At 45.6% G+C, this 15,380-nt stretch overlaps 1 protein-coding gene across 2 annotated transcripts in view; it reads left to right on the top strand.

The window, feature by feature from the left end:
- Positions 1-15,380, top strand: part of AP2B1 (adaptor related protein complex 2 subunit beta 1) — an 80,490-nt gene that overhangs the window by 55,915 nt on the left and 9,195 nt on the right. For both annotated transcript variants that reach the window (XM_080367651.1, XM_080367650.1), the window contains 5 exons: positions 758-904; positions 2,176-2,321; positions 4,845-4,974; positions 13,653-13,737; positions 14,463-14,549. In XM_080367651.1, coding sequence (XP_080223777.1) covers positions 758-904; positions 2,176-2,321; positions 4,845-4,974; positions 13,653-13,737; positions 14,463-14,549 — 595 coding nt within the window. The remainder of the gene's footprint in view (positions 1-757; positions 905-2,175; positions 2,322-4,844; positions 4,975-13,652; positions 13,738-14,462; positions 14,550-15,380) is intronic.

Genomic DNA, 15,380 nt, shown 5'->3' with positions numbered 1-15,380 from the left:
CTGTCATCAGTATTTCCTACTGCCTGCCTTATTCTGCCCCTTTCTGGGCTGCTGACTGGTGAATCCTGTTCTCAAGCACGTAATTCTTCCTGCTCACAGGAGAGAGCTTGGGAGTCTTAACTTGAGTGTGACTGTCCCATCTGGAGCTGGGCACCTAAACGTTAATATTCCAGGTTTGGTGCCCTTATTTAAGTCCTGAGAGGGAAGGATTGCCCTTCCTGCAGAAGGGTTGTCCTCTGGCAGAGGCAGCTAGTTCTGCTTCGTGTTCTGCTTTTGGACCACAATGCTGAGAATGCAGAGCTCTGGCTTTGGATGAGAGTACACAGTACAGTCATGACTCCCTTACTATCTCTGGAAATGCAAAGTCTCACAGATTCCTGAAGATTGTCATAGTTGGGGAAAATTTGAAGCATTTTTTTTTCCCTGGGTTTACATAGGGTAGGTCCACAAAATAATATTGTCTTCATGAGAAGGAGAGATGGAGAAGAAAGATGCCACTATAGTGGGAATAGATAACTGGAGCCATAAAAAATGATGTGAAAGCTATTGCACGGTTGAGGGTGACAGCCGAGTGTAGGGATTAGTTGCCAAGAGCTTTGGAATTCAAATGCATTATTTAGCACTATTGATAATTCAGTGGGGAAGCTGCAAGCAGCTTTAAAATATTTAGAATATTGCCCAAGTTCATGCTTTATTTAGTAAGTAGTGTTCTCCATATGTGATGTTAATCAGTGCCTGTTCTTTCTAACCCCTCCAGGTGGGGCAGACCTACATTCCCTCCTCTGTGCCAGCCACCTTTGCCCCTTCACCCACCCCAGCGGTGGTGAGCAGTGGACTCAACGACCTCTTCGAGCTCTCATCTGGTATAGGCATGGCTCCTGGAGGATATGTGGCTCCCAAGTCTGTACGTAAGGAAAAAGCATCATCATCAGTATATTGCCTTACTTGAGGCTACAAGAAGTCTGAGATTGCTCTCTGGTATCCCCTTTGTGTGGGTCTCTGGTGCTATTGGGGCATCTTAGTTCAACTCTGTTACATTAGGGATGCCCTGGGTTTTCCCCAGGCAGAGTAACAGTGTGTTGGAGACCATGTTAGTTACAAACTGCTGGGTTTTTTTAGCAATTCTCTCATTTTGCACGTAACAATATTACTCTAAAGAATGGCTTATATAAGATATGAGAATTTCAGTTTCATCGGAGCAGCTTTCCTGGAGACCTGCTTCTTAGCAAATTTCCTAGGAAGCTGAGGGCAGGGTACCATTTGCTACAACTTTCATAGAAGATTCATTTATTTGGAGGAATCCAACATGACGGTGAAGATAGTCACGAGGTTGGGATGAGCGTGCTGCAGTGTAATGCAAATAAATGCTCTGTTAGTGAGAGAGATCACAGATGCACTGACTCTGAAGCGTGCTTAGTCTGGAGGGTTTGTGAGATGCGGAACATGGTCCTAGTAACAGGCTGTGGAGCAGCCGCAGGGAGCTCAGGGATAGCCTTTCAGGCCTGAAAGCGAATAAACAAAAATTAGCACACTTAATAGCCTATGGATGAATGAACTGAAGTCATCCTATGAAACACAGGATGCAGAGCATGCTCAAGGCTTTTGGTCCTTAGCTGCTTGCAAGTATTGCACCATATATAAGACCAAGTACAAAAGAACCTAGTAATTTTGAGCTTTGTAGAACTTCGTTTTGCACTACTCAAATTTGGGTCTGGGTTTTTCCCCACAAGGATGGTTTGGGAATCCAGAACCTGAACAGCTAATAGTATCAGCCCTGTGATTTTATTTGGTTCAAACTTTAGTATTGTCCTGCCTCTAATAGCCCAACAAGTCCTTGGAGAAGCCTGTCCATCAGTAGCCTCGGTAAGTTTTGCATTAGTGCAATGGACACAAGCTTTCACTGTTTCTTGTGCACACTAATGCTATAGTATATTTGAATTCTTATGTGAGTGCTGTGAACAAATACAGATTAGGAGCAGCAAGCTTATTTCTCGTTGGTGAGCTTGATCCTTTCAACACCCCATGTTGTATCATCCCTGTAGTGCTTCTTTAGCATCTGTGGGCTTGATGTGCCAATGTAGCGGGATTTTGGAACTCGGGGCTTCTCTGTTGTTTGGAAAACTGTTTATGTTCAGGCTAAGCTTCTCATGCTGAGTGACATCTCTTGTGTTCAAGGTTTGGTTGCCTGCAGTGAAGGCTAAAGGACTGGAGATCTCAGGCACGTTCAGTCACAGGCAGGGACACATCTACATGGAGATGAACTTTACCAATAAAGCTTTGCAGCACATGACCGACTTTGCCATTCAGTTCAATAAGAACAGGTAAGAAATCAATGTCCTTTGTCCCCTATGTTAAAAAGTTTGCATGGTCCTGTGAAAGGAGTCTGTGTCTACACTGCTAGATATAGGGAGGACTCTTGTGTAGGTATGTAATGCAGTCACAGAAACAGCTGGATGGTACGGCCTGAACTCTTTGTCACACCACAGTTGTGTGAAAGGGCTGAAAATACAGACTGATAAATCTGTGAGGAAATGGGCAGCAGACGGTCCTGTTGTTCTCTTAGCTCTGAAACAGCATCTGCCCCATTTAATCTCTGCAGAGTTCTAAAGCAGTCTCATGAGTTGTTAGGCAGGTTAGTGGTTTTATAGCCAGTAAGTGCCTTGAGGAAAGCAAGAGCATAAACAGGCAAGCATTTGAGCTGCACAAGTATCAATTCATAATGCCTCTACCTCCTGACTTAATTGCTGTGCTGTCCCTCAGACTGTCTGGAGGTACAGGTCTCATTAATAAAGCTATTTGTCAATGAAGAAGTTGCAAGTTAAGAGCCTATGGCACATGTTTTCCCTGTAATTGGCAGCAGAGCAATTTTGTCAGAAGGAGCAGCCACTTGAACGTTTAGAGCATACAGCTTGTTCTCAGAAACCCATCTCAGCCAAAAGACGTGACATGGCAGTATAGCCACGGTGTCTTCCCACAAGTGCTTATCGTGTGGCTTGCTATACGCTATCTTGAGCAAGAATCAAGGTAGTTCTTATCAAGACCGTAAAGAATATCTCGTGACTGAAATGTTTGCTGTATTCCTTAATATTCCTTCACTAGAAAAGGGTTCTCTATACTAAAGATCCACTGAAACCATCTCTTTAATATCACTGTTAGCCTTGCAAATTTGGGATTTCTTGGGACGAATAATATTTACTTACAAAAGACATTATGCTAAGTAAGTCTTAGTCAATGTTCTCCCTGGACTGCTATATTTTCTGGAGAGTTTTGCTAAGCTGCTACATGCAAATGTTTCATGCAAATTGGCCTAAAAAAAGCTGGTTTGCTTGTGATTTTTTTTTTCCCTCCGTACATCAAGCTGTGTTCTAGCCACACCTACATGGTACTTCTCAAGGATGTAAGAAGTTGAAACTGTACAGTAAACCAGCAGTTTCTCCTACTGCAGCGTATCAGCACGTGCTCCATGTACAATCTACTACTATTTACTCTTCTGCAAACACTGTTCTCCTGTCACCGCTTTCCAGTGTGGCTGGTGCGTTGGAAAGAGCTGCAGTGGGCTGGCTCTTTAGGTTTACATATTAAGGTTTGTGGTTGGGAAGTTTCTGTTGTTTTTTCCCCCCTTTCCTGCTGCTACTAATCACATTCACTGCAGTCTTGAGATAAAGCATTAAAAAAAAGGAAAAAAAAAAAAAGCGCTAGAGCTCTAGTGTGCTGTAATATCACAATCACTTGGTAGCAAAATGCAACTTTGTTTTCCCTCTGAGTCTTAGGGAAAATGCTAGGGCTTATGTCCCACAAGGTGAAACGGCTATAGAAGGCAAATGACGTGGCTAGGCCCTTGCTGAGTGTACTCTTATTTCGGCTCCCTAGAGCTGAAAACTAAGGAGAACAAAGAACAGGGCACCTACAGGTTTCTAAAGGAGTGACATACTCAATACACAGGTGGCTGACTCTCTGCAGAGGCAGTATCATTTTTTTAGTGCATAAAATAAAAATACACACCTATACGTCTTTGTAAATACTTTGTCACCTCTGAGCTAATATTCATTCTGCTAAAGAGAAATGCAGTCATAAGTGGACACCAAAACTACCTTAGGCGTCTGACCTTCCACCTGCTTTTGAGAAGAAACTGGTACATAGTACAGAAGTGTTATGTTAAATGTTAGCTGCTTTTCCTCTTCTCCCCACTAAGCAGAGGTGCCTGTGGAATTAAATTACTTGCCTCTTGGACTGAACGGGCAAGTAAACATTTGCTTTCCTATGGTGGTGTACATCCCCAGCTGAACGAGGCTCAAACCAAGCGACGGAGCCAGACGCTGTCATTTGGGAGCAGACAGCCGGCTGCGTTGATTCATTTGTTCTGCAGTGCTCTGTTACAAACCACATACTCCTCCTTGGTTATCTACTTGTTCTGTGTTGGTTCCAGTTCCTTCTTCCATAGCTCCCAAGGATGGAACAGCCATACCTTGTGTGATGTGCTTGCAGTGCTCTGCAGCTATGTGAGAGAATGCTGAGAGGCATCGGTCTGAGTCCAGGTGCTGCTCCTTGCTGGGCAGGCTGCTGCTCAGCACGTAGACCAGTGCTGTGCAGGTAATGGAAGAGCTCCCAGATGCTCATCCCTTGGGCAGGATGGTGCATGTTATCGGCAAGACCGACCTCGTTGAGTTTCCCTGTGCCTTGTCCTACTTAGTGTCTGCTGTTTTGAGCTGTGTTCCTCCCCTGGAGTAACAGCAGGGGCAACTCAGGAGTAATAGGAAGATGCGCCAGCTTGTGCTGGGCAAAAGGGGGATAGGGAGTGGGCAATGCAGTGCTGCTGTCATCGCCTCTCTTTTTCTCTTGTCCAGCTTCGGGGTCATCCCGAGCACCCCACTGGCCATTCACACACCTCTGATGCCAAACCAAAGTATCGATGTCTCCCTGCCCCTCAACACTCTGGGACCAGTCATGAAAATGGAGCCTCTGAACAACCTCCAGGTAAGGATTATCTCATTCTGGCAGGGGGGGGGGAGATCAGTGGGTGCTCAGCACAGTTCAGCCCAATACAATGTGGTGAGACTGTTTAAACAAAATACCATGTGTGTAGGGTAACCTGGCAGACCATTGGACCGTGAGTCAGGCCAAAACTTCTTCCTTTTCCTTTTTCTAGCCTCTCCCAGAGGACTGATGTAGAGACTTCTTGAATTTTGTGACTTTTCAAACACCTCAAACCCACCTCTTGCATCTGTTCAGATTAAGGTTTTTGTCTGCTCCAGTAACGCTCTTCTGTAAGCTGGGCATCAGGTTTGCTTGAGCTTATGAACTGGAGCTGGTCTGAACAGAGAAGGTGCATGCCTGGGGTGGAGCAGGCAGCGAGGGCTGTCAGCAAGAATTGAGGCAATTAAAGGAATTGCAGGAATGATGGCAACTGCTGAGTGATTAATATTTCTCTAGTGCTCTTAACTGCCAGGGTGCTTTACAAAGGCATTGACATATCCCTGCCCCAGATAGCTTAATCCAAGGCAAACAAGATGTGCTCCAGGAAAGGCAGAGGAGAAATGACGTAAGCAGCTAATGTTTCATTAATGAGGCTGTTGATGTGCGTTGGGGACAGCGTTCCCTAGAAGAGGTGTTTTATCAGATTGGGCTGCCAATCTGATAAAGGCACGACAGAGCCAAGGAGATACTCCCCCCTGCTTTAGACCAGAGACTGTCTCCATCAGTCCTGGCGTGCCTCGGGAGCATTGATCTTGAAGTGCCCCTCGGGCGAACAGTTCTCCCTGGAAGGAGGCTCTTGGCTGCTGCCCTGTGCAAACACTCTGCAGAGCACTCAGCAAGTGACTCCTGCCTCTGCTCTGTGTAGCTGGGTCCTCCAGGATGACTTTCCCAGCATCCCAAAGATGTGGTTAACTTCCACTGTAGCACGTCTCCCTTGCCTCCTGTCTCCAGGAGACAGAACTGGGGCGGGTTCCTGTAGCCTAGCAGCCCATAGAGGGGAATATTTTGAAGCAGCTCGTTCTCTTTTTAGATTAAAAGAATGCAATGGAAGCTACTATTTATTCTGCCTGAGCAACTGTTTTTTCCCTTCTTTTGACTTCCATTCTGGGGCTTATGACTTATTGATGAGTCTTTGGGCAAACAGCTTGAAATAGCTTCTCTGGCACTCAAACGAGCAGTCCTACACTCGGGCTCTGAGCTCAGTCATGCGACGGGGGAGCTTGCGGGCAGTGAATGAATTACATGGGCTTGTCTTCCACAGAGGCCCCCTCCAGCTCATGGGGAAGCTGGATTCCCTCTGTGTCCAGGTCGTGAGGATGAGGTCGCGTGGCTGCGTTTGGGTCAGCGTGTGGGATGTGCAAGTGGGAAAATCTGCCTCCTGCTCGGAAGGAAATTTGGAAGTCTCTAGGAGGTGACAGTCCTGATGTGTCTCCGTAACACTGGGGACTGTCTCAACAAGGCATGCTGAAGCTGCTGCTCCCTTTGATCAGAAAGGAAGTGAAGTATTGGGGTTGTTAAATCTCCAAAGGGATCGGAGCATGGTTTGTTTCTTGTAGCATCTTCTGCTAGAACAAAGCAAAGAGAAAACATGCGAGGAAACCTCCAGCTACCTTCTATTGAGACAGCGGAGCATTCATTAGTGCCAGACTTAGTTGCTAATTTGCTAGCTCTCTCATTGCCATAGAAGTTGGCTGCCCTTTTACAATTGGGGAAGCTGCCATATGGAGTAATAGTATATTTCTCTGCAAAGAGTTGAATCACGATAGCAGATGCCAAGTTAAAAAGAGCGCTCCCCTTACTTTTTTGACAGCAGTGGGTTTGATGGAGATCTGTCATTGCCCTGACAGCTAAGGCTCTGGTTTTGTTTTGTGAGTTCATGTAGAAATTATCTGTCTTGAAACATTCAGAAATCGTTTTGGTGACCTACTTAGGGAACAATTTATAGCATAATATAAGAGTAGAGAATACAAATGTTCCAGTATTCATTGAAGAACCAAAACACTCATCAAGTTGAATTTGCTTAATGTGGTTTTTTTTTCTGAGCTGGGGAACGCTGAAGTAGATGCAGGGCTGGTTTGAACCCGAGGACCTTATGTTCATCTCCTATTCTGGTGGGGTTTTTTTGTTTTTGTAATGAGAAAACTAAGTCCTGAAGTAACCAAACTGATAGCTTTCAACGTTTTGTCATGTTAATTAGAAACTTCAAAGACTAGTTGTACATTCCTTAGGCAATTATTTCAGAAGTAATGAATTCAAGTTTTGTTCAGGTTATTTTTACTACCATTTCTAATCTTTCGCCCAATACAGCTGGTTTAATCTTAACATTTGTAATCATGAAAAGAAACTGAAGTATTTGACAAGTTAACCAAAAAGCTGTTTTTGCAAGATGAGGAGGACTGAAATATTTTCCGAGGCTTACTTAGGTAAAATATAACCGAAGAGTCTTCTGCTTGCCAGTCACCTGGCACCTGGCATCTTGTGATGACGAATACCAGGCTTCTCCCTACCATCCCAGAGTAGTGATGATCATTTTCTTGTCTGAGTCAACAGGTCTTGACCCCAGTCAAGCAGTGATTTATTCAAAAGATAAAGCCAAAGGATAAAGCTGCTGGATGCAGCACTGTAGGGCTGAATGGACTCCAATCCCTGCTCTCTGCTTCATCTTCTTACAGACTAAAAAGCTGTTGTCAGATGCCTTCAGAGCATGCCTGTTGCTAAAGAAAATCTGACTTCAGTATTTGTGCCCTGCTAACTTCTGCTGGGTGACACTCTTGCAGTACCTTGACAGCATTTTGGAGGCTACCTGGTACTTGTGGGTGCTGTGGTCTGCCTACCCAGAGCTGCTTCTGCAGAGCATGACACTCGTAAGCCTCAACAAGCTCTTGCCCAAAGGTGTGCGAGAGGCTACGTTGAGCTTCATGGATATTTGATAGCCATGGCTTGTTTGCCAGCCAGGGAGATGGCTCTAGGAGTTGTGTGGACCTGCTTGGGTCCTGGAGTTGCCTTTCCACAACCAAAGCAGTGACACCCATCTGATGGCATGTAGGCTGTTGGCATTGTAGCTAGTGGAAGAGATGGGGTGGGTTGAGGTATCTTTGCTACCACATGTGTGAGACCTTCAGCTCTCAAAGGGGAAAGTGGGTTCTGAAATAGGGATTTGCATTGATGAGGGATATTAACTCTTTCTGGATACTTCAAGTCAAAATAGAATAGAAAAGCTCTCATCCCGGGCGTTTTCTTATGCCAAAAGAGAACCACTGTCCCTCACAAATGGCCTTTCAAGGGCTGTAAAATAAGAGTACTCGATTCATTCATTTGGGTAAATGCGAATTGCTGGTATATCCTGGTAGGGTAATCCTGGAAATACGTGGAGCCAGCTGCTGTGAGAGTTTCAGAGCTCAGGCCTGGCCCGTCATGGCCTGAATATGATAATCTCTTCTGTGAGATGGTAACCCCCTTCCAGAGACAATACAATCAAAACCAAGCTGCAGGGACTCCCGGAGCAGTAGCAAGTCTGAGCCTGGAGCATTGCCATCCTCTTGGGATCCACAGTCCAAATTGACAATCAGTGTGTTGCATTCGCCAGTGTTACCTGCTGTTGACTGCCAGGGCTGTTCGTTGCAGCTACTGAGCATGCAACCGAAAGCAGCATTGCTTCGGTTTTCCAAAACACCTGTGAAATGATCTGGCGAGTATTGAAGGAGAAGGGTCTGCCAGCAGCATTCCCTCCTGAAAAGTGACACTTGGAAGCACAGACCTTTCCCTTGAATGCTGAGCAGTGTGAGGTGCAGAATATTTTTGTTTCTTCCAATGAGTGTGGCTAAACATTTCTATGAAGGCAGATGAAGGTGCAGCTTCTCCATTGAGAAAAGATCAGTCTTGCTAATGCGCTAGATTGTGCTTATCCTTCCACAGTCAGTTCTGCTGTAACTCATGACTTACGCTCTTCTATTCTTCACTGTCTTGCTTGCAATGCAGAACCGCTGGAGCTCTCATTCCTGAGGAGTGTTAATGTATCTCAGGTCACAAATGCAGAGCTCTCAGTACTTGGAAACAGATTTCACACGTTCAATTCTCCATAAAAACAAGGCTGAGAATCAGTGTGAGCAGCAAGTCCAGCCAGCAGCTGTTCTCTCTTCAGAGCCTGCTTGATAAATAGCAAAATATCTGCCTGTGTGTGAGCTGGGTCAAAATGAACAGACCAACCACCACAGAACAGCCTTAGGTAGCTAGATGTGGAAGGTGCCTTCTTGTGTTTGTTGTCTCGGTTATTTTTCAACTGTCTGTACTAGTGTGAGAGTCTTATTCCAGCAGAGAACCCTCCTGGGAGCTCCCTGAATTAAGGACTCTGATCGCAGCTTGGCATCTGCGGCCAGTTCCTAGCTCAACTGCAGAAAGCTGTTGGCTTGCCGATTCAGGGCAGGTCCTCCACATGATGGTACGGCACACTTGGGGAAAAAAACAAAAAAAAAAAATGTACATTTTGAACTTTAAGTACAGCCAGGCACACATGAGAGCATAGCCCTCCCAGTAACTCTCTGTTCCCTGGCCGTTGACGTAAGCGACGTGCCCGGAGATGACAGCCCTAGCCAGGGGCGCAGCACCCAGCCTCGCGGTCTGTGCACAGCACCACTGCCTGGGCTCAGGGCTTGTGCCTGTAGGTAGAGCATCTGGCTGGCACTGGCTGTCGAGCGCCCGTAGGATCCCGAGAACCCTACCTGTCAAACAAAATGAAGTGAAATAGCTCGCACTCCCTGGGGGCATCTGACAGCCAGAGCAGCAGACTGTCACAGAACAAACCGTGACCTTGTGCTGGTAGAGGTAAAAAAGACTCTGTAGAGGAAAGTTGTTCTCGCCTCAGCAGTTTGGCTGTTACCAGGCTCTAAAGCAAAACCCAACTTGAAGTAAATCCTTAATTTAGTGTAGGTGCTAATGGGATTCCAAGTGGGTATGTTGTGTACTTGCTGCTGATGGAAAGCATCTGTGTTGCCTTCAGACTTGACTTTGAAAGTCGGTTCTTATGCTCAAGTCTGGGATTTAAAGCGCCAGAAACCTACACTATTGAAGAAAATAACTTAGCATTGTTCTTAGGAGGTACCTCTTCCCCAAAACACCATGTGTTGGCTATCAGAGGGTTGCACTGCAAGACAGGACAACAGAAGGGTGCTCATGCTGCAAGGTGAACAAATATGTTCCGAGAGTTATTTCTAGAGGTGCTGCTTCCTCTAGTCAGATCATGAACAAGACATAAGTGATGGGGAACTCTGTGCCAGCTTTTAGTGGGCTCACACCTTTTCAGCAGTGAAGCATCACATGAAAATCTGGCACCTTTTGACTTCTATCCCCCAGAAGCTTTGTAGTCTGCTTGACTAAATTCACAAGGTAGTAATATTTTTTTTTCCTCCTTTCAAAAAGATCACAGATGGAGAGCCGTTTTTATTTAAAATCCTTCTGTTTCAGCTCTCAGAGGTCTGAAGCTGAAGGTCTGGCTAAAGATTTAATGGTTCATGTCCAGGTCGGCAGGTTAAAGCTGCAGAGCCACAGGCAAAGCTAGTCTAGACTGGAGGATTTACTGAATGCAAGTGGAGGTTCCATTCAAGCTTGTCAAACCTGGAGAGACTTCTCAGCTACTAGTATCGCTTTAAATGTCATTGATTGTCTCAGGCTGGCATTCCCACCTGAGGAGCACTGGAATTTTTTTTTTTTTGGCAAGTTGTTCCTATTAGCTACTTGGTTTCTCACAGGCAGTGCTGTGGATCTGCTTTCTGCCTGCAGTTGCTTTTGTAGCCTGTCAGATGGCATTGGATGATCCCGATGTGGCAGCACAAAGGTTGAAGTGTGACCTTGGAAAGCTGTTAACAACTGGTAGGGCCTCGTAGCTGCTTCTTGGTGCAAGCTTCCCATCCAGGTATCTGCAGGTGCCTTTTCATGGACCAGATCTTGGGGACCACAGTGCTAACCGTGCATGCCTGGCTGTTCAGGGGAGCTGCGTGGTGTTGGATGATGGAAGCTAGTCTTGAAAAACATACTGGTTTTGTCCTGGTGCTATAGGTTTAAGGAGGCTGTAGCTTTTTCCTTTCCTGTTTGCAAAAGTTATTTGTAACAGCTGGTTTCTGCATCGTTACAGATACTTGCAAGGTGACACGTGATGTCATTACTAACCCAGTGATGCAGTTTGGAAGGCCATGTGTGACTTGCTTTGCTTTGGTGGGAAGAAATTGCACTTCAGAGCATCTTAATTGGGTAGCTCTCCAGAGTATAGCCAAAGCAGCTTACTCAGTGTGTTTCTGCAGAGTTGAGAAGCAGGTCAGCAGATACCTTTTTATAGCATCCTTGTAACTGCAGGGACAGGGTTAGCATATTAATTTGGAGTATGCCTCTAGAACCGTGACTGGAGAGAAGGCAGTGCTTTCCACCCCCCTTGTAAGAAACTGCTGTTGTATGGCAACAACAATTAGCTACAAAAGCCAAGTAATCTCTGTTGTTCTAGGGCAAGGCAATTAATGATTGAATCGGAGCTGGAAAAGATCTTAGGTCACGCAGTGTAGTCCCTGGTACACTTTATTGTTTTTCTACAGTTCCTCTTATTGAGAGCATTGTCAAGGCCGATTTTAAACACTCTAAGCACTGGAGCATCTGTCTTCCTCAGGAGAATTTTGTGCTGCTTAATAATTCTCACTGTCGAGTTTTCCCAGACATTCAGCCTAAATTTTCCCTCTTCTAGCTCATCTCCATCACTTATATCTAAGCGTAGCATCTGGAATGGCTGCCCTGCTGTCCCTCCCCCAGCTCTCCCCTCCCAGGCCCAGAGGTGTGTTTTTTGGCTACTCACCCAGTCTGTTTAGTCACGTTTTTCAGAGGTGAATCACTTGAGTCCATCCATCAATCTGCTTTTACCCCTCTGGCTTTGGTGCCTCTAGCTTAAACACTAGATGCTCCAGCTCACGTGTATGATGCCAGCAACTGAAGCACGTAACAGCTCCCTATTACAGAGGACCGTTTCCATTTATATTTTTTTTCTAGGTTGCACCATCATTTACATGGTTTTAGTGGGCTTTAAACTAATCCCTTCTTAAGCTGGTTGGCACTGTGGGAATTATATATAAGCTGCTGCCTTTAGTGATGGCTGAAAGTAGAAACTACTAACTGTCACATCTGCCTGCCTGCTGTTCTTTGCACTTCTGGGACATTCCCAGTTGCTGGAAGAGTTCATTTGGGAGCTTGCTCCTACCACTTGTCCTCTGGCTTGCATGCATGTCTAACCAGCTGACTTATGTTTGAATTCTCTGGTTTATTCCCCTCCCTGCTCTATCTGCAGCTGTTTTTACCAACATTTGGGGATGTCTTTCTGAACCTGCCACTATGGGACAACAGGGTTTTCTCAGTAGGACACTAATATATGTAATTATTAATGTGTGTGGAGTTTGTCTTGGTGTAAATCTTTGTAGCAGCAAATTTATTTCTTTGCTCGGCCTTTAGCATGATCTGGTTTGTGTTTCAGCTGGGTGACAAATTGGAGAACCCCTTCCGGGAATTTTCAAAGGAATTAGGAGCTCCAGTGGTTCCTGAAATTCAGGGCTCCTCACGTAACCTCAATTCTGGGTCTCTCTTACAGGCTAAATTTCCTTTGTTGCAAGCAATGGCAGGTGCCTGCTGAACTGTGCTCCTGTGACAGGCTATCACTATGCGGGATGATGCGGGGAGCACGTGAGAGGCATAGAAATAAAGCCCAGAGCTACCTTGCTGTGTGCTATATTATGACAGTGCACTTTCTCAGACCTCCAGTTTGCTCCTGCTGTACCATAAACGTTCAGCCTGGGGAAAACCTAAACGGAGATTGCTCTCTGTGTTAGCAGAGATTAGTCGGTAATGTGGCAAGCATGTGTGATAAAAGGCAGGCAGTCCAGTGCATCTCCTTGGCTGGTGGAGTTTAATGACACTGAGAATTAAGTCTTTTGTCAAGTGATTTTTTTTTTTTTTTTTTTTTTTTTTTACCAGCCCTGATTGCTCTGTAGCAGGGCATTCTTCTTCCAGAGACTGGCCCCCAGCACATTTTCACTATCTAACTTTCACTAAGGTAAAGGGAGGAGAGTTGGGAGATGCTGCGAGGAAGGTGCAGGCAGCAGACCTGCTTCAGGCTTTCTGGAAAATGTCTGGGCTGAGACAGGACTAATCAAGGAGGCAAAAAATAAAGAAATGGGGGTGAAAATAAAGAGTACACAGGGGTGTGGAGCTGGGGAATTACAAGAGATGGCAGAGGTGGGTGATGAAGAAGCTCACGTGCAGTATGACAGACGTGATAGTAGCTGTGTGCAGCCAAGGGGTATGAACATACCTCAGAGGTAGAAGAAGCGAGGGGAGGGAGAGGCTGAACAAGAGCAGAAAAAAGCAAGGATGCTGGCTGTGACCCCATCAGTGCAGATGGCTCTGAAGTGGTGAGATGCTCACAGAAGACTGAGCAGCTTTTAGTGAAAATGGAGTGAGCACAGAGGGGTGGGACTGATCCTTGCCTGAAATTACCCAGAAGCTCGATAACATCTTTCCCGGTAGTTTCACATTCAGGGCTGGCCTCTGCTTGGAGAGAGCACTCCAGCGATGAGACTGTGCGAAATCTTGGGATCCCTTTGGACTTTCAGCTGACAGAGATGCTTTAACTCCCCCTGTTTCTTCTGTAACAGGTGGCTGTGAAAAACAACATTGATGTCTTTTACTTCAGCTGCCTAATTCCTCTCAACGTGCTTTTCGTAGAGGATGGCAAAATGGGTGAGTGCTTTTCGGTCTGTGGTCAGCCTCCTTCAGCCAGACTGTGCTGCTGGGTGCAGTTGTCCCACAGCTGTGATCCACGTGTGCTTGGCCATGACCTTCATGCCACTGCATCTCAGCAGCCTCAGCTGATCTGGTTTGGTAGCCTGTCCTCGTTGTCCTGCAGCTCCAGTAGTTACCAGAACCCAAGTCCTCTGCTCTAATTCTCTCTGCCGTAAAAGGGATGGATCTGTTTGTTTTGAAGCTGATTTTTGGGGGGGTTGGTTTTGGTTTGGGGTTTGATGGCTTTTTTTGAGGGTCTCATTCACTCAAATGGGTCTAGGATTTGCCCCCATACAGCTTTTGCTGTAATTCATGTATTCCTGGTCACCTTTATTAAATTGTTGTTTGAATTGGCTGGGAAGTTGCTTGAAAAGCAGCTTTCACTAACATAATCCTAAATGCGTGGATCTCATTCCTTCTTGTCAAATCCTGCCTGTTCTTGATTTGTAAACACTTTATATGGTAAAAGCTGTCTCTGGTTTGGGGGTTCCAAAAATCATCAAAGCTTTGCTGCTTTTACGGTGAGGCTGAGTGTGTTATAGGAGCAAATCCTGGATCTGTCCACGACAGGGAAAAATATGACCAAAAGCTCTTCTGTGTGTCTGTCTTGTAATGTTCTGCAATGAATTAATAGTACAGTCCTTTGAGGATCCAGGAGTGCTGATTGTCTTTCTCGTTTCTAGAGCGCCAGGTCTTCCTTGCAACATGGAAGGATATTCCAAATGAAAATGAGCTTCAGTTCCAGATTAAAGACTGTCACCTGAATGCTGGTGAGTAGCTTAATTTAGCTGAATTCTACCACGCTGAGAGCAGTTTTGGTGTATGGTCACTAGACATCACCTTATTAACAGCGTTGTCTATGGCTAGTGGATAGATGGGCATTGGAACAGAACAGCCTTGGCTTATGAATAGAATCGCCTTGGATCCTAGGGCTTGTTTCAGTCAAAAACTTTAGCTGGGTCCCCATAAAAGCACATCTAAAATCCCAGATCGTAGATTTTACCTGTCTGTTTCTTCCTCTTATTCTGGACCTTGCATTTTTGTTTTCTTTTTTTATACTTTGCTTCCCTGCAAAGCTGCTCTCTTTTAAATAGGGCCGAATACAGTGCTGGGGGCCATTCAGCAATCCTGTCCTGCTACTGTGTGTTTCAGGCAAGGTGTTCCAGCCCTGACTTTAACCTCCTGCATAAACCTGGGCCAGTCACTTCACCTTTCAGCATCTGCTTTCTTCTTTCTGTTGTGAAAGAGTAACCCTACACACGCTAGAAAGTGTTTTGACATCTATGGAGGCCAAATCATTTGAGGAGAGTTTTGGTCCGCTGCTGTTAGCTAATATACTGATGCATTTTGATCATACTCTGTCCCGTTCAGCTCTGTGGTTTAGCTGTCTAGTTGTCTCTGCGAGCATCCTACTTGTATGTATGACCTTACTACTGCTGAAGGATGAGGGAGTGTATAGAAGTGGAATGGGGCCAGCGTAGCAGCTTTGCTCCTGTTCAAGAGGTTCTGGACAGGAGCCAAGTGATTCTACCAAAAGCTGCTATGTTTCACTGAGGAAAAAAAGTGTCTCTATTGATTACAAAGCCTCTAACCTTTTTTAT

The sequence above is a fragment of the Falco punctatus genome, assembly GCF_963210335.1.
Source record: "Falco punctatus genome assembly, chromosome: 1".
NCBI classification, from domain to species: Eukaryota; Metazoa; Chordata; class Aves; order Falconiformes; family Falconidae; genus Falco; species Falco punctatus.
This window is presented reverse-complemented; position numbering and strand designations above follow the sequence as displayed.